This window comes from Microtus ochrogaster, chromosome 2 (assembly GCF_000317375.1).
Source record: "Microtus ochrogaster isolate Prairie Vole_2 chromosome 2, MicOch1.0, whole genome shotgun sequence".
NCBI lineage: Eukaryota > Metazoa > Chordata > Mammalia > Rodentia > Cricetidae > Microtus > Microtus ochrogaster.
In genome coordinates, this window is record NC_022010.1 from 48,468,483 (window position 1) to 48,495,496 (window position 27,014).

General features: G+C 45.0%; 1 protein-coding gene across 1 annotated transcript in view; it reads left to right on the forward strand.

Annotated features, from left to right (window-relative positions):
- Nucleotides 1-11,168: 11,168 nt before the first annotated feature.
- Nucleotides 11,169-27,014, forward strand: part of Hgd (homogentisate 1,2-dioxygenase) — a 48,547-nt gene continuing 32,701 nt past the window's right edge. The window contains exons 1-4 of the mRNA XM_005344966.1: nucleotides 11,169-11,370; nucleotides 18,655-18,726; nucleotides 19,668-19,756; nucleotides 23,122-23,227. Of these exons, the coding sequence (XP_005345023.1) occupies nucleotides 11,356-11,370; nucleotides 18,655-18,726; nucleotides 19,668-19,756; nucleotides 23,122-23,227 (282 nt within the window). The 5' untranslated portion in view covers nucleotides 11,169-11,355. The remainder of the gene's footprint in view (nucleotides 11,371-18,654; nucleotides 18,727-19,667; nucleotides 19,757-23,121; nucleotides 23,228-27,014) is intronic.

Genomic DNA, 27,014 nt, shown 5'->3' on the forward strand with positions numbered 1-27,014 from the left:
GTTAACAATGTGTTTATGAGAAAGTCAACCAAGTCCCAGAGTAGCACATTCACATAAATTATGAAACAGTGTTTGGGCTTTCAGAACACTGCACAGCTTTTCAGCCGTGGTGTGTATGTGTTTGCATAAGTGGTCACCATTATTTTTTAGCCCATCTTTTTTGCCGGTTTAATTCTCTTGGCCCAGTTCTTCCTTAGTTCATAAAATCGGTTGAAAAAAAAAAGACTATAATTGGCTGCTGCGTTCAGCACCTTATTATCCAGATTCTTCTCTGCTGCAGCTCTCCAGCTCCTGAGTTTTGCACCAAATTAAAGAAAATAGTAATATAAGTACACAGTTGCAGCTCGTTTAAAACCAGGTAAGAACTACAAGGTTCATTTTCTGTTCACTTTAATTAAATTTCGGGAAGACTCAGGAAGGCAGGGTATGCTGGGAAGGAGCTTGAGGAGCTCAGGAGGCATTTGGGGGTTGGAAGAGCACTTCTGAGCTGGGCTGCTCTGCCTTTACCGAGGCCAGTTGCAGCTTCTTTGCTGGTTTGATTGTTCTTTGATATAATTAATGTTATGCAGATTATGGTCTGGGTGTGGAATTTGCCACAAGTGTGTTGTGGAGAGGCTGTAAAGCTGGGAAAGTAAAAACCAAATGCTACACAAACTTCTATCTAACTATCTAAAACCCTTCGTATTTCTCTTTTTAAAATTAGATCGGGAAGCATGGACTGCAGCTCAATGGTAGAGAATTTAGCTAGCATGTGCAAGGCATTACATTTGTTTCCAATATCAAAATTTAAATAAAAAGTAAGTTCAACCCATTCCTTTCTTTCTCCTTTCTTCTTAATTAAGTGAGCCACCCCAATTTCTATCATTTCTTTGTTACTAAGAAATAAAAGAGCTGGGCAGTGGTACACACCTTTAATCCCAGCACTCCAGAGGCAGAGGCAGGTGGATCTTGAATTCTAGGCCAGCCTGATCTACAGAGCAAGTTACAGGGCAGCCAGGGCTACACAGAGAAAGCCTGTCTTGGAAAAAAACATAAAGACAAGAGCTAGAGAGGGGTGAATACATGTTGCTCTTACAGAGAACCTGCATTTGGTTAACAGCACCCACATGGGCAGTTTACAGCCATCAGTAACTCACTTCCAGGGGATTCATCTCTGTCTTCAGACCTCTTTAAACACTATGCATACATATAAAAATAAATAAATATTTTTAAGGATGGGGAGATAGAAGCAACCCATCAGCGATGGCAACAGGATCTGACTTGATAAATAATATTCTTCAATTCCATTTCTACCATCTTGATTCCTTGACCTGTACTTTTTCCTTATAATTTTATAAACCTTTTTACTTAAAAATAAAAAGTTGTAAATAAAATAAACATCACACACCCAAATTTATCTGACCCAAAGTCTCTATCTCTCAGCGAGCTTCTGTCTAGTTAGAGCCACCATTGTAAAGCAGGGGAGTGCCACAGTGAATTTTACACCTTTACTGTCAAATAGATGTTCTTTGCACTTAGTTTTGAGCTGTAGTTTTCTAAAGAAAAAATACATTTTAATCTAATCATCTGAAGTAAACTTGTTACGAGTTTATGTAGCAGCAAAGAAAGCCGTTTACCAAATGAGTGTTATTTGCCCAACAAAAGATGTTCTTAAAACATGACTTTTAAAGACTTAGCTATATATACTACTTGTAAGCAATAATTTAGTATAATACAAAAATTATTGTGACTGCCAGAATTGTCTTTTGATGTATTGGATCCTAATTATCTTACCTTCTTGATTACACAAATTGCTAGTAATAGCTGTCATCTCTTTTTCTCCCTGAATAACTCAAGAGTTCTTGACCAATATTCTTACTCAGTGTAGGAGGCAACCAGATGTAAAAGCATGGTGGCCTCCATCCGTCCCTCGGGTGGACAGGACCCTTACTTGGAACCTAACTCAGTGGACTGGGGTGCAGGCACTAGAATATGGCAAGAAAAGGGAAGGGTACTCACACCCCTCCTTATACCTTCTCTCGCAAAGCGGGTTGTAAAAGTAGCTGCCTTTTCCATGAACTTGCTCGCAAAAGTCTTTATTCTACGATCTCACCATTCATCCCGGGAGGAAAGAACATCTTTATCCTCAAAGACAAAGACACCAAGCAGACTCCGAGTAAGTGTGCCTTACTGCCAGGCACGCCATGCTTGTTTGAGGCTCAGTCGGTGTGCTTTTCTCCTGATAATCTACCTGTTGTTGGTGCCTCCACCATGAATGAAAAAAGAAAATGTCTTCCCTGGCCTGGGGCGCTCAATATATAGTCACGGTTGCCTTTCTGTCCATTTTGAAGTAAACTTCTTGTATTCGATGTCCTGGGCTGTCAGACTGGAATGAAGTGTTCTAGTTGCTGCCATTATCCCCATCTCAATGGTGTGCGTTAGAACACCTGATATAGGTAGAGCTGTGTATACATACTTAGTAGATAGTGGTTTTGTTGAATTTTTTTAAAGTACAGGTAGCATCCTGTTCTAAAAATCTGATGGTTTCAGTGGAATTCCTGCATTGCTTTAATACCCTAAAATTCAGAGGACACTGAAGGAAAAGAGGAGAAGAGTCGAGAAATGCATTTCTTCATAGCTGTAAGACAGCTGAATCACTGCACAGGGGAAAGAGGGGTGCCAGGGGTCTGACCCTGGGCTTCACCTGTCCCAGTGGGTGTTTGCCAGTTTGCCAGGGCTGTTCCATATGATTAAAGACCATATAACGTCAAGTTACAATTAATCCATACCTCTGTAGTAGGACGCCAATTGTTTGCTCTCAAACTCAGAAGTGTGTAAAAATCTCTTCCAATTCAGAGTCCAAGGCTTCATCTGCTTTCTTTCACATCCCTTAATTCTATATTATATACTAAGAACACAATTTTATATTTTTGGACGTTTTTAATTTTCTCATGTGTGTTGGGGGTGAGGGGGTCCCTGCAGAGGCCAAGAAGACAGCATTGGATCCCTGGAGCTGACATTACAGGCATATTCTTAACTGCTAAGCATCTCTCCATTTAACAGACAAACCAGGTGACCCCCAGTGCAGGTAGTGAAGCTCTAGCCTTTCAGAAAGACAAGTGAACTAAAAAGTATGGAACACATAGATTGTAAGCCATGACCTTTATGAAAACCAGTATAACAAAGTTACCAGCGTTCAACCTTAATCTCTCCTCAGTGATCTAGCCCCGTCCACTCCCTTGCCGAGCCATGCCATCTACTGGTAAACCAGGAGGTGTTGTCTTTGGTGTATTGCTGTCATTCTGGGGGATGCTGTTTTCTTAGAGATGCCTGTTTCTAGTCCAGGTACAGCTATTTCTAATCTGTGCTCTGCTGATTGTCATAACACACCCCTTCTGTTGACAGTGTTTCGTTTTCTCGGCTAACTCAGCACTACGCTTTACCAAGCAGTGGTAGAAAATGCAGCCTCTAACTAAGATGTAACAACTTGCTCAGAACTGTCTTTTATTTGGTGACAACTGTCCTGCAGCCCCCTAAGCTTTGACAGCCATCCTGAAGTGGTGGCTTGGTGGGTCTGTCACACTGTGCTTCTCATTCTCCCAACTTCTGGATGTTTTCCATTTTCTTGGAGGTAGAAAGGGGGCACAATCATCCTGTCAATAGGTATGTAGGCACAGATCATTCTTAAAATCCTTAAGGACCCATTTTCCAGACGTATTTCTCCATATATGCCTTTAACAGAACTGACCTGCTTCTGAACACAGCCCATTGCTAGTTATTACTTCCCGCCTCAGCTCACCACCACCTTGTCCTCCTCGGCAAAGGGACAGCTCACTTGAGGTACTGCTGTAGATGTCCCCAAGGTGCCAACCAAAGGACAATTCTAAATAGTTGCTTCATTTAAGGACTTGGCCTATACCAATCCCCTCAATTATTTTTAAATATACTTGTCTTAGTTAGATGTCTTAGTCACTATTCTACTGCTGTGAAGAGACACCTTGACCAAAGTAACTCTTACAAAAGGGAGCATTTTTAGGGGCTTGCTTACAGTGTCAGAGGCTTAGTTCATGGTTATCACAGTGGGGAGCATGGCAGCAGGCACGCAGTCATGGTGCCAGAGATGTAGCTGAACGCTACCTCCCGATCATCAGGCAGAGCGAGAACCTGGGCCTGCCATGGGCTTCTGAGACCTCAGAGCCCACTCAATCCTAGTGACACTCCTCCTCCAACAAGGCCACACCTCCTGATCCTTCTGCTCTTACCAGAGTCCCACTCCCTGGTGGCTAGACACTGACGTTTATTATCGCATGGGGTCCTCTTATCCATACCACCACAATACATGTGTGAAACTGGCACACTGAAACCCATTGTTTTCTACGATTGATATATACTAGTTAAAGGCAGAAACAACCAAAACTAAGATCTGAAAACGTTAAATAACTGTCAACACGTCCTTTAACACAGTTTTATAAACGTGGAATTCTCAAAAATAATGCAACAAGGAAGTTTGAAAATAAGTAACTGTCAACAGTTTTCTTTAAAACAACCTTTTTTAAAAATGCGGAGTTCCTGAAAACGAAGCAAAGAAAGCTTTAGTGAGAAGAAGCCAACCAATTGCTGCTTGCTGTTGGTTGCTCACCGGAACCTATTTCTGTGGGTACCCCGCACCTTGGTCACAACACAGAGAAATCAAACTGGAACTAGGCTGGGTACTTGTTCCCTGCTGGTGAGCTCTCAGTGCCTGAAGATGCTCTGCAGACTGCTGGGGAGATTGCCATCAACAATCAGTGTGGCAACACCACCCATCTCAGCCTTGAACCTGTGTACAACAATTTCAGCCAGATAAGATAAGCCCAGCGTTGCGACTTACCAGGTTTGTTGCGGGTAGCCAACCACTATCTGATTGGATTTGACATCTACAGCACAGGAGGGAAATCGTGTCTGGTACTCTACACCCCAAGAGCTCATTGCCCTAGATGGGAAACTATTGCTGTTGCTTTGCTGAATAGATGTGATTTGCCCATCAAACTGCCTTCTAAGTAACTCGCTGCCGTCAGCTTTGTTCAGAGAATCTGCCTTTCCGCAGTGGTCAGAGTTATAACTCATAACTGGGACTCATAACTGAAAATAAATGACAATTGGTTGTTCATCCATAAATGGAATGTTTGTGTCATGCCCTCCAAGACTCAGAGAACATTGCAGAAGGCATAGAAAGAGATGGAGAAGGCCCAGGGTGGTGGTGGATGCTGGCTTCTGAACATGACATGACTGTGCACTCTTGAACTCAGCTGCTATAGCTGCCCGCACACGATCTGCATGAGATTGGCTCCATCGATGCCCTGTCTTGAGGGGAGAAGAATCCACGCCCCACCAAGGATTTGTACACAGTTAGTGATTGGTGGAGGGAGAGATGTTCAGGAGGCAGCGTTCTGACAGGTAGGGAGGGAAAGACGGCATACTTCTGGCTCTTCACCCAGGACAAAGATCTAACAGGCACCCACTCCCCTTGCTAGCCCCACTCCATATGTCCTAGGCAGGTCCAGACACGGGCTGTGTACCAGCCAGACAGCCAGGGGCCAACCATCAAGGGGTGGGGTGGGGTAGAGAGGGTCACGGGAGACAGACAGCCACAGAAGAAGCTGGAAAGCAGGATGGACAATACACAGATGAAGTAAGCTAACTTTGGGGCAGCACCATATATTAATAGAAATGGGTTAATTTAAGTTAAAAAAAAAAAAAGCTAGCGAGAAACAAGCCTAAGCTAAGACCGAGCATTCATAATTAATATCAAGTCTCTGTGTCGCTATTTAGGAGCTGGTGATCCAAGAAAGCCCACTACAGTGGGGCCAGTTGGGAGGAAGAAGTGGAGTGGAGGGGGGGTAAAGGCAAGGGATGAACGTGATTGGGATACACTGTATTCATGTATGAAGATGCCACAAAGTCCATTAGTATGTATAATTTTGTCAATAAAAAGGGGAAAAAGGCAAGACTTTGTCATATCAATGCTTCTCTCTGCCTGTCAAAGTAAGACTCTAAGTATAAAAAATGGTTATAAAACTTAACATTTTTATTTCCCCAGCCCTTTCTTAATAAACAGGCTAGACAAAGTGTAATATTCAGTTAAAGTAAATGGTCCCAGGAGCTGGGAAATGAAGCCTTTTTCAGTCAGGCTTCCAATAATTCCCTTTTAACACAAAGAAACACCTAAGTAAGGTGTTGAATTATAGATCATTAGAAGTAATACTTACTGGCAAAAGACTGGTTTTTGATATTGAATGCAGAGGTGAGTAAAAAAATTAAAGCTCATTCATACCTATTTTTATGCGAACAACTTTGCTAAAACGTAAAACTACAAAAAGCAGCATTAGATGATACAATCTTGCTATTTCAGATGTATGGGTTATACATTCTTAAATGCACAAAGGAAGAGGAGAGAGAGAGAGAGAGAGAGAGAGAGAGAGATTTTCAGGGCTGGTAAGATGGGTCAGCAGGGAAAGGCTCTTACTACCAGGCCTGACAATGAGAGCTGGATCCCAGAACCCACATGGTGGAAGGAGACAACCAATCCCTTAGGTCCGTGGTTCTCAGCCTTCCTTGAGCTGGGACCCTTTAGTGTTGTTTGTCATGCTGTGGTGATCCTCAACCATAAAATTAGTTCATTGCTACTGTTATGAGTTGTCATATGAATATCTGATATGCAACCCCTGTAAAATAGTTTGACACGCCCAGGGGTCATTACCCACATGTTGAGAACCACAGCCTTAGGGGGCTCTCAGACTCTATAGGTGCACTGTGATATATGCAACATCCCCACCCCACAAAAAATAAAGTACATTGAACATTTCCAGAAATTTTGCATCCCATATTTAATACAAGGTTATCTAAATATGTCCTATTTCCGGCCGCTCACCTAGAGAAGAATCTTCAGTTTAGGATCTAAAGAGGGGATGCATGCCACGAGAATCTTGGAAGTGCAGTGGGGCAGGAGGGAGGGCTGAGGTTTTGTGGTTTGGTTTTGTTATTTGTCTGAGCCAGGGGGCACACTGCGTTGCCCAAGCTGGCCTAGGCTAAAGTGAACCTCATCACCTGCCTCAGCCTCCAAAGTACCTGGGATCACAGGACCTGAGAATTTAGACCTTTTCCTGGGAGCTTCTGCAGAGAGTGAAGTTGTTCTCTGCTAGATCAGAGTGCAGAAGACGCCTGCAGGCCTCAAATCGCTGCCCCACACATTCCCAGTATTGGTTCATCAAACCCCTCCTCACGCCCGGTTTTACCGACTTTGTCTTTGTTGCTTGCTGCTTAGGTATTATCGCTCCACTCTGGTCCAGGACGCCTTTGACTTACCCCAACAGTCTCATCCTTCTGCCGGGTGTATTTTTAAATGTGACTCTCCTAGCCAGGTCACTTCTGTTCTCTCTGCTTCAAAAGTCTGCCCATGCACCCCTGTTCCTGGAAGGCTTCTCAATAGGACCTCCCACCCACTCCTCCTTTCAGGCATCCTGTCCCCTACACAGTGTACTGCCACTTCTCCATTCACACATACGGTTCCTGCTGCTCAAGCCCTTTCTAACTTTCACCCAAGATGACATCATCTCCACTAGGAGGCCCTCCCTGGCTCTCCTAGTCTGGGCTTGAGGCCCTGTCTAATCCCTCCAACAATGCCCTGGACCTGGAGTTACTGTCTTAGCACTTGACATACACTGTTGAAATGGCCCTCAAGAAAATTGAATGCATATGTGCATACGTTAGTTAAAATAGGAAAACATTTGACAAAGACTCAAGGCTACCTGTACCTGTGGGGTTTTTATGTGTAGCTCACAGTGCCTGGCGCAGTGATTGCAAAGTAAATGCTTAATTTGCTGAATCATTGTTATATAAAAATAGACAAGGTAGGAAATGAAGTTATCCACATTGGAGGAATTCCTAAAGTCTATTAATAGGCTAATTCTAGTTTAAATATTTCCAGGGCCCTGAAGAAAATTTCATCCAACCAGGAATCTGCCGTCACCTTCTTCCTCCTCTGGTCTGTCACACAGTGAAACCTTTTTCTTCTGGAGACAGGGTCTCTATCTGTACATCTCTGACTGCCCTGGAACTCACTCTGTAGACCAGGCTGGTCTCAAACTCACAGAGACCCACCTACCTCTGGCTCTCAAGTACTAGAATTAATGGAGGGTGTGCACCTCCACACCCAGCATGAAATGCTTCTAAAGTCTGTCTTTGAAGCTGGCTTCATAGAAAAGTGGAGCAGTGGGGCCCTCCTTTGCCTTTTATTAGCTCCTGTATTGTTTTTCAACCACCAAAGCAAGTTAGTTAGAGGGAAGCTCCAAGGTACTCATAAACTCAGAATTTACTAGAATTTCCTTTCTACTTCAGGTCTGCACATAGTTAGCCTCAATATTACAGGGGTTTCAACTATGTTCATAGCTGCATTGTTTGTCATAGCCAGAACCTGGAAACAACCTAAATGCCCCTCAACTCAAGAATGGATAAGGAAAATGTGGTACATTTACACAATGGAGTACTACACAGCAGAATAAAAACAATGACATCTTAAAATTTGCAGGCAAACGGATAGAGCTAGAAAACATCATACTGAGTGAGGTAACCCAAACCCAGAAAGACAAATATTACGTGTATTCACTCATAAGTGGCTTTTAGACATAAAGCAAAGAAAAACCAGCTTACAATTCACAATCCCAGAGAACCTAGACAACAATGAGGACCCTAAGAGAGACGTACATGGATCTAATCTACATGGGAAGTAGAAAAAGACAAGATCTCCTGAGTAAATTGGGAGCATGGGGACCACAGGAGAGGGTAGAAGGGGTGGGGAGAAGAAGGGAGGGGAGCAGAGAAAAATATATAGCTCAATAAAATAATAATAGTAAAATAATAGAGAGGTCTCCATACACTTCCAATTTTACATATAAATTCCAGAGTTTATACCTTATAAGTCATTTGTCTATGCTCTAACATGCTGAGATTCCCTGTAAGCTGCCTGCCAGAAATTAGTCCACAAGTTTGCACCAACATCCCCTATATGGCCCGTAAGACTGGCCCTGCATGTGGAACACCTCGTGCATTTCACTGCAGCTGCAACAGTACACCACAGTCCTGAGCTCCGAAGGTTGCTCAGTCCCATGATCTAAAGACAGGATCTCAGAATGGAAGCCTGAATCCATTTGAGACCTGCACCACATGATGGTTTCGATATACGGTTAAATTATCTGTCACTGTTAACCAACCACTCTCAGACTTATTAGTGGAAAGCATGCTGTTCTGTTTGCTCTCGAATCTTTCAGGCAACAACCTAGGCTTGATTTAGCTGACAGTTCCATTGTTCTCACCCGGGATCCCTCGCTTGTCCACAGTCATCTGGCAGCGGACTGTTATAGCGTGGGCTTTGGAGCTGCCACCTGGCTGCCGGAAGCCAATTCCACCTCTTTACATATTAGTCTGAGACAGCTGGAAATATACAAGTGTCTATGGCCAAACTGTCAAGCCTCTGTGCTATGTTTTCTAACGTCGTCTTTACCAAGATCCAGAGAAGGAAAAGACTCCACCTCTTGGCTTGTTTTTATATAGAGTCTCACTGTGTTGTCCCCACTGGCCTTGAACTCAAAATCCTCTTGCTGCAGCCTCCCAAGTGCTGGGTGGCAGCTGTATACCACCATGCCCAGCTAAAGACTCTCTTGATGGAAGGGACAGTAAAGTCACATTCAAGGGGCACACAGAAACATGGGGAAGAACTAGGCAATGTCTGTGATGCACTGTAAAGGTTTCTTTTCTCATCCCCTCCTTTACTCCTCTCTCCCTTCCTCCTTCCTTCTTCCTTCCTCTCTCCTCCCTCCTCCCTTCCTCCGTTCTTCCTTTCATCTTTTCTTCCTTCTTCCTCCCTCCCTCCCTTCCTCCTTTCCTTTCCTCCATCCTGAGATAGATGTCCTATATTAAGTTACATGCTGGTGCATAGAGGACTGCAGAGGTAAGAGAAGGCCATTTAAACTCACATCTCAAGGTTAATCAGCAAAGAAAAACACTTCCATATCCATCTTTGAGCTGAAGATCACTCCTCAGGGCCATATTGCATTCTGATTTTGGAACCAACCAACCAACCAAACAGTAGCAAGACTTCTCTTTGTGCACAGACCTAGGCTGCTGTGGTCTTGTGTGTCCTGCCCTTCTTATCTAGAGCCAATACAGGTTTGATGTAAATGCTTTCTATTTCTTTTCTCCCAAATCTTATTATAAAACATCGCAACCCTTAGGTTGGGTAGGCATGTTCTAGATGCTATCTAGTAGTCATTCATGTATTAGGGGCTCTAGACCTTTATCTCTTAGAGTCTGCACAGCTCAATAAACCCTTGACTGTTGGAAACCTCTAGCTGCAAAATTGGGATTTAGAGTTCTTTCTTCTTTTTGCCAACATTTCAAAATTAGAATTTAGCTTCTGGAAAATCACCTAGCCTGATCGACTCGGCTGCTTTTCCTTCCTGTGCTGTTGCATCTGAGTTTGTAATAATAAAACCTACTTTGCAAGGCTGTTTTTGTGAAATTAAACGAGGTAGTGTCTGTGGGGAAAACCTGGCACAGACAAGCCTCGGTGTATGTTCCCTTCCTGAAGACCACCAGTCACAAAGTCGCTACCTTCCAATGGCTGCAGCAAGTGGCTAAGACGAAGGACAAGCAAGGCCAGGAGAAGGCAGCTGGGGAGCAGTCTGCTCTCGGGACTAAGGCATTAGGAAGCTAATGACTACAGAGGGTATAAGCATACCTAATGTATTCTAGGAAATCAAGATGAATGACAGTAAACATCCCAGCTTGTTCTAAGTTCAACACTCTCTAAACAGTCCTAGCTCTGGGACCTGAACTCTTCCGTGGGAGGCCGTGTCAGGGAGCCTCCAATCCTGGTCCTCTTCTTCCCACACCTCTTGCCCTTGGGTCAAAGCACATAGTGTTCCCTCCACGGTCACTGAATCCTGGCCCTGCTCCTTCCTGGCTTGAGTCTGGACTGAGAAAGAATTCTGTCACATCTGGCACGTCCTAACTCCCCCAATTCCTTTTTCAGTTTTAAATCCTCTGCCTTTGGGGAAAAGCCTTCCTTAAAGTGGAACAAGTCAATATTTACCTCCAGTGAATGGAACCAGTTCTCTGCAATGCTCTCAGAGATGACCTGGGTTAATAATAAAAAAAAAATAGTTGTGCAAGAATTGTAGATGTTAGGACGTTGGACTTTCTGTCTAGTATGTCAGTTAGGCATTGAGTAACGTGCTGAGCACGGAGATGCGATGAACTGGTGAAAACAAGAATTCTCTGAGAGATTATAAAGAGAGACAGAAGACTTGGCGCCTCCCAAACTCCCTGGCCTCGCTTAAAATGGCAGAGTTAAAGGTAAGAAACCCTCTGTCTGGATTTGGATATACTCTGGAGACTGTATCTGGGGTGTCACTTAAACAGGAAAGCCTACACTTAGCATGTCTCAAGCATCAACCCTAGAGAAAAGAAGGGAAAAGAGATGGAGAGAAAGGGAAAGAGGAGGGAAGCAGAGTGGAGAGATCTCTAACAAGTTTATTGTGCCTTCTTCAGCAAGAATTTGTGGGGTTTTCTGGTGTCAGAGTTGAAAAACACTTGCGGGTGGGGGTTGTAGAGATTGCCTACTAGTTACTAGCACCTCATGCTCTTCCAGAGGACCTGAGTTCAATTCCCAGAACCTGTCCAGCTGCTTATATAGCTAGCACCCTCTTCTAGCCTTTGTGGCCCCTATAGTCCCATGTACATATATACACTCATACACACACACACGTACACACACACACACACAGACACACACACACGAAAGGGAGCCTGACCTAAGGTCCTGTGCTCTGGATGGACAAGGAAGAGGTGACCAAAGAAAGCAATTGTACCCTTGCCTTTGTTCATCTCTAATACTGTCTTGCGGGTCCGTGGGCATGTTGAGAGCTCCCCTTCTAAATGGACACGTGCATTTCTCTATGTGTCTCCTTCCCGGCTGCTCTCTTGCTCTCTGCCACCCTTGTGACTGCAACTCCCTGGACTGTTTCAGGCCAGCCAGTTTAACGTGCTTGGCCTGCTTAATCATTTGGTACCTCCGACTCAGCCTTGAACAGTACTTTCTTATTTAGTGTGCCATGGAGAATGAGTGGGCCATGTGTTACAGATGCTAGAGGTTTTAACTATGCTCGCTGTAAACCTGGGGTGTAGGTGCTCTTTTTCCTATTTTAAACCAATAAGGAAAGCAAGGCTCATAGAGACAAAGAGATTCACTCAGAGTCCCTGCTGGTGAAGGATGGAGGCCACAGTAGAACTCGGGTTTATTGGAGTTCAAATTTCAGCTCCCCCCCCCCCGAAAAAGAATATTGGTGGCACCTGCTAGGCTGGTGCCTTTGGGGCAAGAAGAAGAGGGTGCTCCCAGAGCCTAAAACTCTGCCTAGCAGCCAGGCAGTGGTGGTGTACAACTTCAATCCCAGCATTCAGGATGCAGAGGCAAGAGGATCTCTGTGAGTTCAAGGCCAGCCTGGTCTACAGAGTGAGTTCTAGGACAGCCAAACCCTGAGCCAAACACAGAGAAACCCTGTCTCTAAAAACAAAAAACAAGCAAACAAACAAACAAAGCCTCTGCCTATTGCTAGGTTCACTGCATACAGCCAGAGCTAGAACATCCTGGCACATTGGCGCAAGCTGGGTAGAAGAGACCCTCTAGGCCTCTTCCTGGGATTCAGGGATAGAACACCTCCAGAAAGCCTTTCAATCAAAGCCGGGATGGTAAATCAGGCAGTTCTCTAATTAATAGGCACCTTGAAGGTGCTGAGCACCACAGAAAAGAGGTTTTCGTCTCTATCTTTGTGCCAGACCTAGAGTAAGCTCTTGTTCGGTGTTCGTTCATGATATTGCAGTTAATGCAACATGGGAATGGAGAAACTTCTGGAGGGAAGCTGTTCCTAGGTGGAGTGATGACACAGGACTAGGCCAGAGGTCATGCCATGTCTGAAGGCACAAAATATACAGAAATATCTGTGCACCCCAGGAACCTAGTGCTTCAGCTAAACTGGAGCTGCTGGGGGTGCCCAGGAGAGGACCCGTGTGCAGACCTGAATCGAAGGGGAGTGGGCATAGGTAATGCGAACCTAATAGTCCCTGTTTGCCAGCGATGCAACTGAAGATGGGGAGGAAGGAGAATTCATAAGAGTTTTGCTTTGTTAAATCCTATGAGGAAGCTCATCACGGGAGGAAGCATCCCTACCATTTATAAATAAAACATATCTAAAATCCTGTCCTGCTGCAATGTTTAAGCAACTTAGTATGCAAAACGCCACCGCATGTAAATGGCACGCTGGCCTTTGTTCTCAGTTTCAAAGGCTCGCCCAGCCTGCTGCCTCCTCTCCAGAGGTCAGGAATCTTAACACAGAGAGCCAGTTTAAGGCACACCCATTCCCATCAATAAACAGTATCAAACCTAATTTGAAATGTCCCTCATGCTTCCTCTGTCATTTCAATGGCTATGTCAACACAAAACCTCGGATGAGATCACATTTACATGAAAGCACAAGGAGAGGAAGAAAATTCAGAAGCTAAAATAATGGCATGAGGTTTAAGGTGGGCTCACCGCGTTCTGGACTATGTCACTTCGTTTCTATCCCTCCTCACAGGCTGACATCCCCCCCCTACCCCCGCAGCAGACACCTGACTGGCTAGCTTGGAGTCTGAGACGATTCTTATGGTTAATGACAAAGGGGGACCCACCAGCCTACAGTTTCCTATTGGGCTACACTAAATGATCATCGATGTTCTAGCTTGAGACAACTTCTGGAGAGTGGATGTCTGAAATCATTCCCAGTGGGCCAACATCAAAGTGTCAGCAAGGCTGAGCTCACCTGGAGGCTCTGAGAGTGCACATTCCTTGGCTCCCAGATAGACCTCTGCTTCCTCTTTTTCAACCAAATTACCTTTCACCTTTGTCCTAATAGAACACCTGGGATGATTCTCTTAGAGTGCCTCAAACCGTGGGGATGTTCCCCTTCCCCAACTCTGTTTACTCAACCTCGTCCGCAGAAGGACAGGTACTCACGTTTCCAAGTTCATTCCAAGTCACCTTAGCAGCTGAAAAAACGACCTCAGGCCATGGGTGAGGCAGCCAGAGGTTAGGAAGACCTTCCTTACACTCCTCCCCAGAGGAAGGACAGAGACCAGAGGAGACGGCAGGTAATAAGGTGACAGAGATCCCCGTGAAGAACCTGCTGCCTCTCCTCGGGTTTCTATTGAGATGGGTATGGAAACTGCAATTTGCTCCCAAGACTAGAGAGTTGGGAAACCTCTGCTCTCCTTCCCTAAGCCAATCCAGGAAGACGGAAATAGCCGTGTTAGAATATGTTTGGTTTTTTATCTTTGCAGTAAAGGCTGGTCTAGGCAGCACCAAACTCAGGAATGGCATTTCACAAAAGGGATGGCTAACTCCACCTCTGGCCATGAGTTTAGCTTTTAGTTTTTCTTTGCTTGGGAACGGGAAGAAGCCACTTGTTTTGGCTGTCACTAATGTACCTCTTAGCTTTATGGCCAGTTTAAGCTCCACACTGGTTCCTTTACCCAACAGTTGTGAGCCCCAAATTACTTATGTAGTTCTTTGGTCTGTTTTCTTTTTCTTCCTTCCTTCCTTTCTCTCTCTCTCTCTCTCTCTCTCTCTCTCTCTCTCTCTCTCTCTCTTTCTTTCTTTCTTTCTCTTTTCGGTCTTTTGTTTCTTCTGGACAGGGTCTTGGGTAGCCCAGGATGGCTTTGAACTCACTATGCAGGAAGGAATAACCTTGAACTCCCAATCTTCTTCACCCACCTCTTGGGAGGGATCACAGGCTGCCCTGCCACCTGAGCTTCTGGTTCATCATTAACTAAACCATAACCAGCACGTTGAGGGCTGTTTGCCAAAGGGTCGGGGCTTCGAAGTCCTAAGTTGTCTATTCAAAAGCCTGCCTCTTAGTTTCAAGCATTAAGAAATAAGACTCCAGGGTCCTTCCAGAGCATTATTCAGCCTGCAGCAGCACATTTCTCTAACAACCTTGATTCTATGATTCTATTAAGGTTAGCCAGGAGAACTGGCTCCTTTTATAGGAAGGAAATACAAAATAGAAGAGCCCTGGGCCTCTGTCTTCCCAGACTCGTCCCTCTTTCTCTAGCACCCATTAAAAGGAAATGAGGTGCACCATCTACTCCCCACATCAGGTGTTACCAAGAATCTGACTCAAAAGGACCCCTTCAAATGACTCTGACAAGTAAATCCTATCCTGGGGACCAGATGAGAATTGAAAAGCTGGGTGCCAGTGAGCTGCCAGAGAAGTGACTGTGCCCAAGTCACATGGGCCCCAGAAATGTATTCTTTCATTTAACACGTATGCATATAATTCTCTTGGAAAGAAAGAAAATTGTCTTTTTATATAGCATCAAATTATTCCGAAATCTGAGCTGAAGGAAACATAAACACACTCGCTTAATGTCAGGATTTATTTCACTCTTTGCAGAAGGTGCATCTTTACATAATCCCAGAGGCAGCTGGAGCTGGAGTGCTTGGGTTTTCACAGCTGATGGAAGAAGAGTTCAGAGTCTGTCCTTGGACTGAAAGCCTTGAGACAGCAGCTGCAGAAAGCAGCTCCCTCCGCTGGAAGTCTTCGGTGGCAAAAAAAAAAAATCAAATCTAACAAACACCTCCATAATTTTGCTCCTGGAAGGTTAGGAAGACCAACCAGCTAACGGTGACTCAGAAGCTTCTGCTGGCTTCTTAAGCCAGTGCACTTCCATGAGGTGAAAAAAAGAACTAAAAAATTGCCACTTCCCTCCCTCCTTCCTGCCTCCTTCCTCTTTCCCTGGAGCTCCGGGTGGCTCCCTCCCAAACCAACAGCTGTTCTTTCTGTGGTTTTTTTCCCTTTTCCTTCGAGCAGGGCCTTAATCAAATGCTTCAGAATCGCTAACTCCCATCTCTCCTCGTTCAGAATACACTTAGAACCTGTGTTCTGAGGCCCGCGGTTACAAAGACCAAGGAAGGTTAATCAGTAAATCCACCCTGCCTGCCAGAAAGCTCAGCTGGACAGTAGCTCTCAAACCTCCCCCTCCTCCCTGCAGAAAGGAACAATGGCACAGCCCGACTAAGAGAGGCCTCTGCCTTCCTCAGCGGCTTCTGTCACAGGCTGATCTCCAATCCTGTTTCACAGAATGGAAGATAATTGGAGGTCATTACTGATCCTCAGCAGCTTGAACTCAGTCCTGTTGGTGGTGCGCGCGCATGGGGTTCATTTTGAGAGAAGAAAATTGTTACTCCGCGGAGGTTCAGGATAGCGGATGGTCTCCACCATTACCCCAAAGCTGTAATTCCAGACTGTACACAGCTTGGAACAAATCTCATTAGAAAAGACCTTGACTGGGGGAGGGAGGATTCTGATAAATTTTCAAAGAGATTTTTTAAAACTGTGGGAGTTGAGAGGTATAGCTAAGTGGCAAAGCACATTTGCATAAGGTCTCAAGTTCAAACCCCAGCAACAGCACACACACACACACTCACAAACCCGTGTCTGAAGACAAATGAATAATTTCACTCCCATTACTTTCTAGGTCATAACATTTCACATTTCATATTCCTTCCAAATATAGACACTGCTGGCCTGATAGTCGCTCACACATCCAGGCGTGTTACATCTAGCTCATTCTTCCGGAAGCTGCCAAGGACTTTGAAGGGCCTACCCTCCGCCCACATCCACCCTTCTCCTATCTCTTAAAGAATCATGCTCAGATGGCGGTATTTCTCTCACCCAGTAGGGCTGCACTCTCCTTATCGTAGGCTAAAATCAACTCGTGTTTGCGTTAGAGCAAAGGGAGTTCAAATCCCACTCATGGTGGCAACCATGCACCCTGAGGACTCGGCCCTGAGTGAGAAACACCATGGGCCGAGACACGAGGTCCACAGAGGTGAATAAAACTGGCACAGTACTAACCTTCAGGAATCATGGAGCAGCAGAGAAGCGAGACAGTGGCAGACCTACACTCAAAGTCAGGTGCGCTAAACATGGCAAGAGTAGTCCTGGCTCCCAGTGGACTAGCAGTGACTGAGCCAAGATGCTACAAAGTCTGCTGCCCTTCCTCAGATTGCCCGAAGGATGGTAAGCATGATTTCATGCAACCATTTTGTAAATAAATTTCTAGAGAGGGGAAGTAAGCTGTTTCAGGAATTCCAAGGTAGCTAAAGGTTGGAGCAGCTGATGCCTCCCCCCTCCCCCACCAATGGAGGCACCATGGCCCTCACAGTTTGTAGACCAGCACAGGACTCTGGCAGCTGTGCACTCATTTCTCAAGAAGCAAGACTGACTTCATTCAAACCAGTTCCGTGGTCCTAGTTCAGCTGTCTGTGGATAGCTGCGATATTCTTTGAGGATCAGTATTTATTGGCTTTCCCAAGTGCCATCAATAAAGCAGTCTTTACTATTGGGGGTGTATAAATTTCAGAGGACCCCTGTAAGTTACCTTGTTGAGGAATCTAATTTCCCCTCTGTATTGTGAACCTCAAAGATGGCAATCATGGTAGCCCTGTTGCATTGTTCTGAAAAGATTCGGGGCTGGGGCATCTTCTAAGTCATTCCATCTTTAATCTTTCCTTTCTTGTATCCACACAAATGCCGATAAACACACACACACACACACACACACACACACACACACACTAATCCAGGTGATATTGACTCCTGTGGAAGGAGTGATCTTTTTTTTTTTCTTTCCGTAACAGTCCTAACTTGTCCTGGAACTAGCTCTTGTAGACCAGGCTGGCCTTGAACTCACCAAGATCTGCCTGCTTCTGCTTTCCCAGTGCTTGGATAAAAGGTATATGTACGTCTGGAAGGAGTTTTCTAACAAACATCTTCCTGTCTCTTTAAATCCACATACCTCTTCCCAGTTTGGGATTTTGGTTTCTCACTTATTTGTTTGTTTTAGGGTGTGCAGGGGGAAAGGACTTGTGATAGAAAGCCATCCTGCTGGTTTGGAGCTGAAATGATGCCTGAGCCATCTCCCTCCCAGGAATTTCCAGACAGAACCAAAATTAAAGAGCTTGTTCTTGAAATGGGATCATTAAAAGCAAGCTTATAAAATCAGTCAAGAATGGTTAAGGACAGAAAAGTCTATGCAATTCCTCTCTGGTTAACTGCAAATATTTAAAACACACAAACACATATTGTGTACCCTAAACAGTTCACCAGTCAAGACATAGCAGCTATTGCCTATAGAGTATCACACAAATATATGCCCTTGTAGCTATTCTTGCCTTTGTGGGATGGCGATGTCGTAAACTGCTCTTCACATCCTGTTAGGGGCTGGGAATATGGCTCAGCAGGAAGATCACTCAAGTCTGAGGACCAGAGTGTGGATCCTCCGAATGAACCAGTTTATTATGAGAGGCAGAGTTAGCGGTCCTGGAGGAAACTGGAGAACCAGCCTCGCAGTGAGCCTCCAGTTCAGCGAGAGCCTTATCGCAGTAACTAAGAAAAGCAGTTGAGGAAGAGAGACACTCAACTGTGGTCTTCCACACGTACACATATATTCACCTACATACATGTAACGACGTGCACACACACACGTGCACACACAAATACATCCCTGTAACAATAAAATTTGTGTCTTTGTCACATGTAGTACATTTGTGGATTTGGGAACGAGTGTGCTTCAGAGGACCCTCGCTGCCCGGGTTCTCTGCCAGAAGGACAGGTAAGAATGAGACGAATGTCTGGAGGGAGGGCTCAGAACTGTAGGGATGGAAGACAAGCGTGTAAACCCAATAGCTCCACCCAACATGCCTCTTCTAATTTAGCAGGCCAACTGTCCAGTGTCCAAGATCATTAGCACAATGGTGTCAGAGCACAATACCAACAAAACTATCAAAACAGGGTTTGAATTGATTAGCTACAGCAAAGGACCCAATCCAAATAAGTGAGATTAACTACAAGAACTTCCCAGATATGCCCCAAAGTCTAAGGTTAGAGGAACTTCCTGGAAAGAGCCCCGCTGAAGAACATCGGATCTGACCATGATAAGAAAATAAGTTACTTGACAAATGTATGCACGAATGTGTCCTCACCCATGCTGGATACAGTAGCAAAACCACTGCAAATGAGTTTATTTTCAAAACTTTTTGGCGGCCATTTCATGGTATGGAAAGTGCTTTTAGACTGGCATAGTGGTACACCAGCGTAATCCCAGCACTCAGGTGGCAGAAGCAGGGGGATCCTGAGTTTGCAAGCAGGTTGGGCTGCACACCAAGACCTGTATCAAAACAAAAGCAAAAGAAATGCTTGTGACATATTGCATCCTTTTCAAAGGAAAAATTTCCGACTATTATAGACTTATATGTCTCATAGGATCTTCATTTGGAGGCAAGAACAGAAAGAAATATATGAACATTAATATTAGGTTGTTTTGGTTGGCGAGGTAACGGGTCATCACATATGTTACAGATTTTCCACAATAAGCCTGTATCACTCTCACTGGGGGACGTCACAAAGATATTGCAAGTATCGGGGGTGGGAGGCAGCAATGTGCAGTGGTCCAGAGCCTGTGCATTCAGGCCAGGATCTCTCCCCACTGAACGGGTTGGAAAATAGGATGCTTTGGGTGGTGGAATGATTCTGTGTGCCACCTCCTTTTTTTAGAATAATCCACAAGTCTGCCCCTACAATCTCTACGCGGAGCAGCTCTCGGGATCAGCCTTCACTTGTCCACGGAGCACCAATAAGAGAAGGTACACGCTGGGGTCAATTCTGACTTAGATCTGGGGGCCCTGCATCCCAGCCACGGTCTCCCCAAAGGCCCTCCTTGTGCACTGCGTTCTAGGTCACATCGGGGACATCCAGGCTTGTTCCCAGTGATTGATTGGCAGAAGAAAGCTAGGGAGCAGCTGTACAGAGGCAAAAAAAAAAAGCACACAAATCCAGTCCCATTACAAAGTCTTACTAGAAAGCCACAGGAAAGGTTTCTCAAGCTCTGACTTCCCTCTAGGGATTGTATAGTCTCAGCCTCCAGTCAGACAAGATTCAGACATCTTTCTCGGCTGACTAGAAGCATTATGTTCTTTGCGTGAAAACCGATAATCCAAGCTGAAGTGCTTGAAAGGTCATGTATTATGGCCCCACGGGGTTTGAATTAATAGGGTTTCTCCTCTTCGGAATTTGCCTTTCCCGGAAGCTGGCATGTTCATTAGTACAGGGTGGCGTGTTCTGTGCTCACTCTAATCCTACAAGCCACCTCGGTGAACCCTCTTGCTAATCAGCCTCTAAGGAGCAGGCTGAATGCTGACGCTGGAGACCCAGGAGGCAGTCAAGCGTTAGGATTTGAATTCACGGCATCTAATTGTGGGGATTTCAGGTCACTGGTGTGTAAAGAATGTTGTTGCTGACTTTGGAGATTTGAGGAGAGCTAGAGTGGGCTTACACTGTCTAGATAGAAGGAGGAAGTGGGTTTCTATCGACTGAGTCCTCCCGAGAAGCAGATGGGACAGCGAGCGTAACAGCACATGCGTGGTAAATATCACCTCCCTTCATGATGAATCATGTCCACTCCCAGGCAGCCAGGCAGCGCCCCCTGTGGTTCAGCCCTTGCTCCTACACCTACTGTTGATGGTGTTGAACAATTCTCTACCCTTCAGATCCTCCACATTTGTAAATGGGATCCTAAGAGATAATATAGGCAAAGGGATAGACTCTGTTTTACTTGTTAAAAATCAAGGATTAAGCCAGGCATGGTGTGGTGAAGGCCTGTGATCCCAGGATTCGGAAGGTTGATGTGAGAGGAAAGAATTGATGGCCAACCTGGACTACATACCCTGCCTCAAAAAAACCCAAACCAACCAAGCAAACAAAACACAAAGCAAAAGCAAACAAGTACTCAGAGATTGTTTCTATTGTTATTTGGCTATCTCTTCCTCTAGACAAGATAAAGTAATCCACAAACAAGCCCTGTCTATTCTAATTGACGGCAGCCTGGCCTCCACGACTGTGTTCTTCACTTCACGGCCTATCTGTCCACTGGCTACCCGGTCTCCAGAATCTGCTGCCTGCCCCCATTATTCAGCAGTATCTTCAGCCAGCAGGAGCTGAGCTCTGTTCCAGGAGGCTGAAAAGGAACTCTTGGCATTTCATTAAGAAGCTGGCAACATTCCCTGCATCAGAATTAAATCTCGGTCCAGGGCAACCTAGTGTAGCCTGGGGAGTTTGCTAAACTCAGCTGAAAAATAAGGGACACTAGGCATGGCTCACCCATCTGCTTAGAACTCTCCAAAGACAGGCACAAGAAACGGAGGAAAACGCTCAATCCTCCAGAAGGACAGTCTGGTCCTGTCTGTCTATGGATGGGTCAGCTTCACACTCTCAGGTAGTCAGTACTCACTTAACCCCCAAAGCATTAGGAACACTCAAACTACCAGAGGTTCCACCCATCTCTTGGGAAAGTAAGTCTGTAAAGTTTAAATTGTGGTAAAAACCCAGATGATTAAGAGACGGCAATTCAGTAATCATCCAGTAAGTGAGTGCCGAGCGAATCTGCAGTCCTTACAGCAACCTTAGGACTACAGATGAAGAGGATAGGGTCCAGGAAGTTGCAGCGTTCTGGCGGGGCTAAGACACACATATGTGCTCAGCCCCACAGACTCCTGGGAGTTTGAAAGGTTTGTGAGCCTAGGTCTGACATCATTGCATTGAGAGCTGGGGAATGAGATGGCAGGGGAACAAATTTATCCCATTTATGGTTCAGATGCTCGTGACTAGACAGGCAAATTCCACCCTTGAGTTTGGACTGTCCTGGAGCCAGATGAGCACAGCAGGTCTCCCACTGTCACAGAAGTGTCCTTCTCCCTGTCAACTCCTATAAAGTCTTAGTGCGACAGTGCCCTCTCATCCTCAAGGTTCCGTCAGCAGACTCCTCCCTTCCTTGAGTTGGATCTGATCCTAGAGAAGAGACCAGCTCAGGCCTTGATGTACACAGACAGCAGAACTTACTAAAGAAAAGGAAAGCCAAGCATCCATAAACACACCACATTAAAGCACGGACGTGTGCTTTTTTTAACTACGTAGTAAAGAAGTGGAAATTCTAAAACTTCTCACAATTAAAGACCAAATAAAACCCAACTGAAGTCAACATGGGACTCCACAAGCAATTCTTAGAAAAATTACGAAAGACTGATAAATAAGCAAAGCTTATTGACCTTATCTAAAATAAAGGACATGCTAAAACAAAAAAACAGACACTATATTTCACTTTTAAGAGTATGGTCATTGAAGCTTGAGAGATGACTTAGTGGGTAAAAGCATTTGACCTGAGTTCAAATCCCCAATACCCACATAGCCACTACAGTTGCACTCCCCTATAACCCCAGAGCTGGAGAGCACAGAGGCAGGAGGATTGCCAGAGTATGCGCAATTATAATAGCATCCCAGATTGGGGGAGATGTGGGAGATACATTCTCGGCTGTTATCATTAGTGTGAGAAGACCGTGCTCCTACAGTTTGCCAATTTTGCTTATATACGCATTGGAGAAATCCAAGGCAACAGATGAGAAAAGTGGTAAGCTCTGTACCTCCAAGGAATAACCATGAGAAAAGTTGGAGAGCACTGATCACCCCCAGGAATTTTTGAATATAGAATTATTTTCCCCATTGTCATAAATCACTTTTAAAGGACAAAGCAGGTTTTTACCTTAAGAAATAACAAAGCTACTCCCCATCTTCTCTCAGGCTCTCCCAAATCATTGTCCTGACTTGAAAAGCAAGACTTAACATCTCTTCTGTGGATTTTATTGTACATGCCCCTCATGGTGCTTCCTTTTCCCTTACAGTGGTTGGGAAAGGCAACCACTTCATATTTTTTTGGCAGTATGTGAATAGGTAGGAACCAGAGCCTCAACCTGAAGAGTATGGGCATCATGGAAGGAACAAAGAGACCATAGTTAGGGACAGAGATGGCTACTGAGAAATGAAGAATCATTGCTTCTTACAACAAAGCCCACAGATGGTTGTTGGTTGAATATCTTCTTGGGGGCACCTCCAGAGCTGGTCTAGGTCCCTCAGAACATTACCTAAAGCTGTGTCTTTCTGTTTTTCTTGTTTCCCTTAGCTGGCTGTATAGGATCCTCCCGTCAGTGTCTCACAAGCCCTTTGAGTCCATTGACCAAGGTCATGTCACTCACAACTGGGATGAAGTTGGCCCTGATCCTAACCAGGTAACCCAGCCCCATGAACTGAAACACACTGCAAAGCCCTGAACAGAAATGCTCACATCTGGGCCCAAGTCATTGAAAACTTAGAGTGTTTTTTTTAAGTAAGTGCTGTCAGGTCTGTTTGTGATTCGTGCTTGAGTAAGGACTTGAAACAGATTGATTGATTGATTGTGCCTGTGTGTGATGAACAGGGAAAGTAAGCGTATCTTTTCGTTTTAATGCCATGTAGACAGGCAGGGCCGTGGTTCAGACAGAGACATAGGCCTATCAAACCACCTGTATACCATAGATTTTTATTGTTAACCTCCACTTATCACGGAATATAGGAAGCATCTTCAATACCGAGGTCCTTAAAGAGATACTTCCGAAGTCTGGTATAGGGATGAGAGAACTGCTGCGAAGGAGTCTCTAAGTCTTATAGTGACAGACCATTGCCACATTCTCTTCTGCCTTAGGGACATCCACATCCAATATTTGTGCGGGGGTCTGGAAGTTTTCCCCCAATGATCAGCATTATTCGCATTCTTGGCTTGTAGCAATGGCCCAAAACTACAATGGACAGAACTCTTTAAAGAAAAGGAAGTATTTTCTTTAAATTCTTTGGTCTCTGGGTTTAGGCACCTGCCTCTGCTCCCCAGCATGATGTCCTGCAGAGAAAAACAGACCTGGTTTTGCATCCCCGGCCCCATACTTACCAGCTGCCCTTGCGCCATGATGCTTCACTTGTAAAATATGATGACAACACTGGCCCTGCCGTGCTGTACAGGAGATTCCACACGACAGAGCAGGTGTGAAAGTGTTTGCCCGGTGCCTGACAGGTTATAGGCAAGAACCGTGACTCTGACAGGCTATCCTGATACAGCCACTTACAGGCTGTGGCAGTCCCTGTAAGCCTCAGAATTTAGATTCAGGTCAATTTAGCTCTTAGTTAGATTTGTTTGTTTGTTTTTCATTCTGAGAACTCTGCACCTCTGCCTCACTTCTCTCCTGACTCCAAGGAAACCTCTTGTTTCTCCTTTTGATCCATGACATTTCATCAATACCTGAAAACATCCACAAATGCACTTCTCCTAAACACTTGGGGTTTGTTTTGAAAGGCAAAAGCCGGAAAATGTCAGTCTTTTTGTTTCCCGCGAGCTGCGAATCTTCCCATGCTTACAGAATGCAAAGGACCGAGGAGTTTGGAGGCTACATACTCTCCCCAGCAAGGACAGGATGGAAGCGTTTGGAGTGGTCTCTATCATTTAGGAATTAGCATGGCAGAATATCTTCATTTCACCATCCTCCACTTAGCTCACAAAGGGCCATAATATCTGTGCTCATTCTCCGAGTTCCTGTTCGACCTCTAAATGGGTGACGTGGGCAAAGTGAAGGCTGAGCCGGCAACAGGCAGAGGTCACGGGAAAGGGAAGCAAGTATAACTAGCGTCTGTGTGGAGGAGGGAGTCGTGGCAGAACCTAACAACTAACAAGTTCCGGTGCTTAAAAACCGTCATTACAAGTTGTCGTCAGAAGCAGGAGACGTGGAACTTCGCTGTAGGCAAAGATTCCGTCGTGTAGATAAACTCTCCCAGGGAACCTCAGGGTGCTGCACTCAGAGCAATAGACTGGGCTGTGTCACGGCAATGACTTTTAGCTTCTTCCCTTTCTCCTTCTTAACCTTTCCTTTGGTGAAACTGCTAGGCAGGGATCTCAAGCTTGTGGAAGACAGTTTCCCAGTCAGAGAAGGGTGTTCCGGGCCCTCCTTGTGAGAGGGTGCAGCAGATACGAGTTTGACCTTGACCAAGAAAGCTTCTCCATCGCAGCACGCCCAAGTGTCACTTTGGGGGGTGTCTCTTCCTGAGCCTCTAGAGTTAAATTTCAGAATCTCCGTTCTCTCCCAGAGCTGCCCGTCTGCTTAGCAACAGGACTCTATTTTCACCAGAAAATAGGAAGCGTGGCACCTATGGGTTTTGTAAATGCCAACGTGATGCTTATTATATGCCAGCGTGGGAGGCTTGAGAGGGCATTTGGACCACAGAGAGTTTTCCAGCTCTTTTTTCAGGTGGCACAGGAAATTCCCAATTATAGTTTGGACAGTTCGCTCTAATAGAGCCAAATCTCCTCTCACACAAAGGCACAAAATGGCTGTGAAATGGCCAGATATGAAGGAAATTAAGCACAAAGGCAATCACCTCTGAAAATCTCTTTAATCACCCATAAAGTATAGGGTATACGCTCCTGCTCCTGCTACCCACAAAAGGACATTCCTTTGTAAACTAAATGGAGGACAACTGGGCTAGACTAAAGGAACACTTCCAGGGCGCGTTCCCTAGGCAGACTGGAGGGGTGTGTCAGTGGAGAGCACAGCCACACTCGTGTTAAATGGTGGTGGGCCTCAAGTCCTGGGGTCCTTGTCCGTAGCTGTGTGGGCGACAGTGGAGCCATCATTTCTTTCATGGGATTTTCTTAGGGGCAGGGTGGGCTTTAAATCTAACCTTTAAGGAAAGCATTTAAAGACTCTTCTGTAAGTATGAGGTACAAGGTCCTTGGGAACAGGCTTTTATCACCCGGTGTTTCCATGACTACTGGGGCACACTTTGTTTCATATGATTGCATCCCTTCTTAAGGTCCTTGCGAGGTACAGGTTGCGTGTCATAGAATCTGTAAAAACCCAAGTGTAGAGACCAACAGATCTCTCCAATAAAGCATTTCCTGTTATTTCCAGAACAGGTGCTAGCCATAAAACAAGAGACAACATTCTGGGACAAGCTCCCACGTCACCTACAGTCTTGGAAATGGTTAGCAGATGTCTGTCAAACCAGAGCTAAGGGTGTTGCTTAGTAACACAGGGGAAGAAACGCACCACACTGGCTATGGATGGGAGGGGTCAAATATGATACCGAAGGAGAAAGTCTGGAGGCAGAGGGACAGTCCTTACGGAGAGTTGTGGTCACATCTGGATTGGTTGAGGTTGCAACAATTAATATGTAAAATAGGATCCTGTGGTCCTGGTCATCACTGTGATTAGATTTAAGTCACAGTTTCAATATAAACCGATATTTTGTTGGTTTTGAATTAAATTCCAATTAACTTCTTTTTTTTTTTCTTACCACTTTAGCTTCTGTCATTAACTCTGAGACATATCAGAATTTTAAAGTTAACCTTAGGTCAATAGAATTCTTTTAGTTTGAACCTCTCTTTCTCTCCCCACCGTGTGTGTGTGTGTGTGTGTGTGCGCGTGTGTGCGTGCGGGCGTGCGTGTGTGTGTGTGTGTGTTTCTCTCAGGATGGCTTCAAACTCATCATCTCCCTGCCCCTGCCTCTCAAATGCTGAGTATAGGCAGGTGCCACCACACCCAGCCTTGCCTTCTTGTACAAGTATCTAACTTCTAAAATCTCAAATGTTGTAGGAATTATTAACATAGAAAGTAGAACATTCTAACCCTAGGCAAGAATCACATAAATTTCAGTTGTATATGCTAAATCATTATATCTAGTATGTAATACGTTAAATCATTACAACTGGTTAACATACATTTTGCAAAAAAGTTCCTGGCACTGTGTTTAAAAGCTTGTGTCAATGGCAAGAAACCAAAACAGCTATGTTGGAACTTGACAACCCCTTTCTGATTGACCCCTAATTTACTAACTACCCACTTTTCTGTGTTTTCCACCCTAACACTGAATTGTTGTTTTTTATTTTTTGTTTTGTTTTGGTTTTCAAGACAGGGTTTCTCTGTGTAGCCTTGGCTGTCCTGGAACTCACTCCATAGACTAGGGTGGCCTTAAATTCAGAGATCCGCCTGCCTC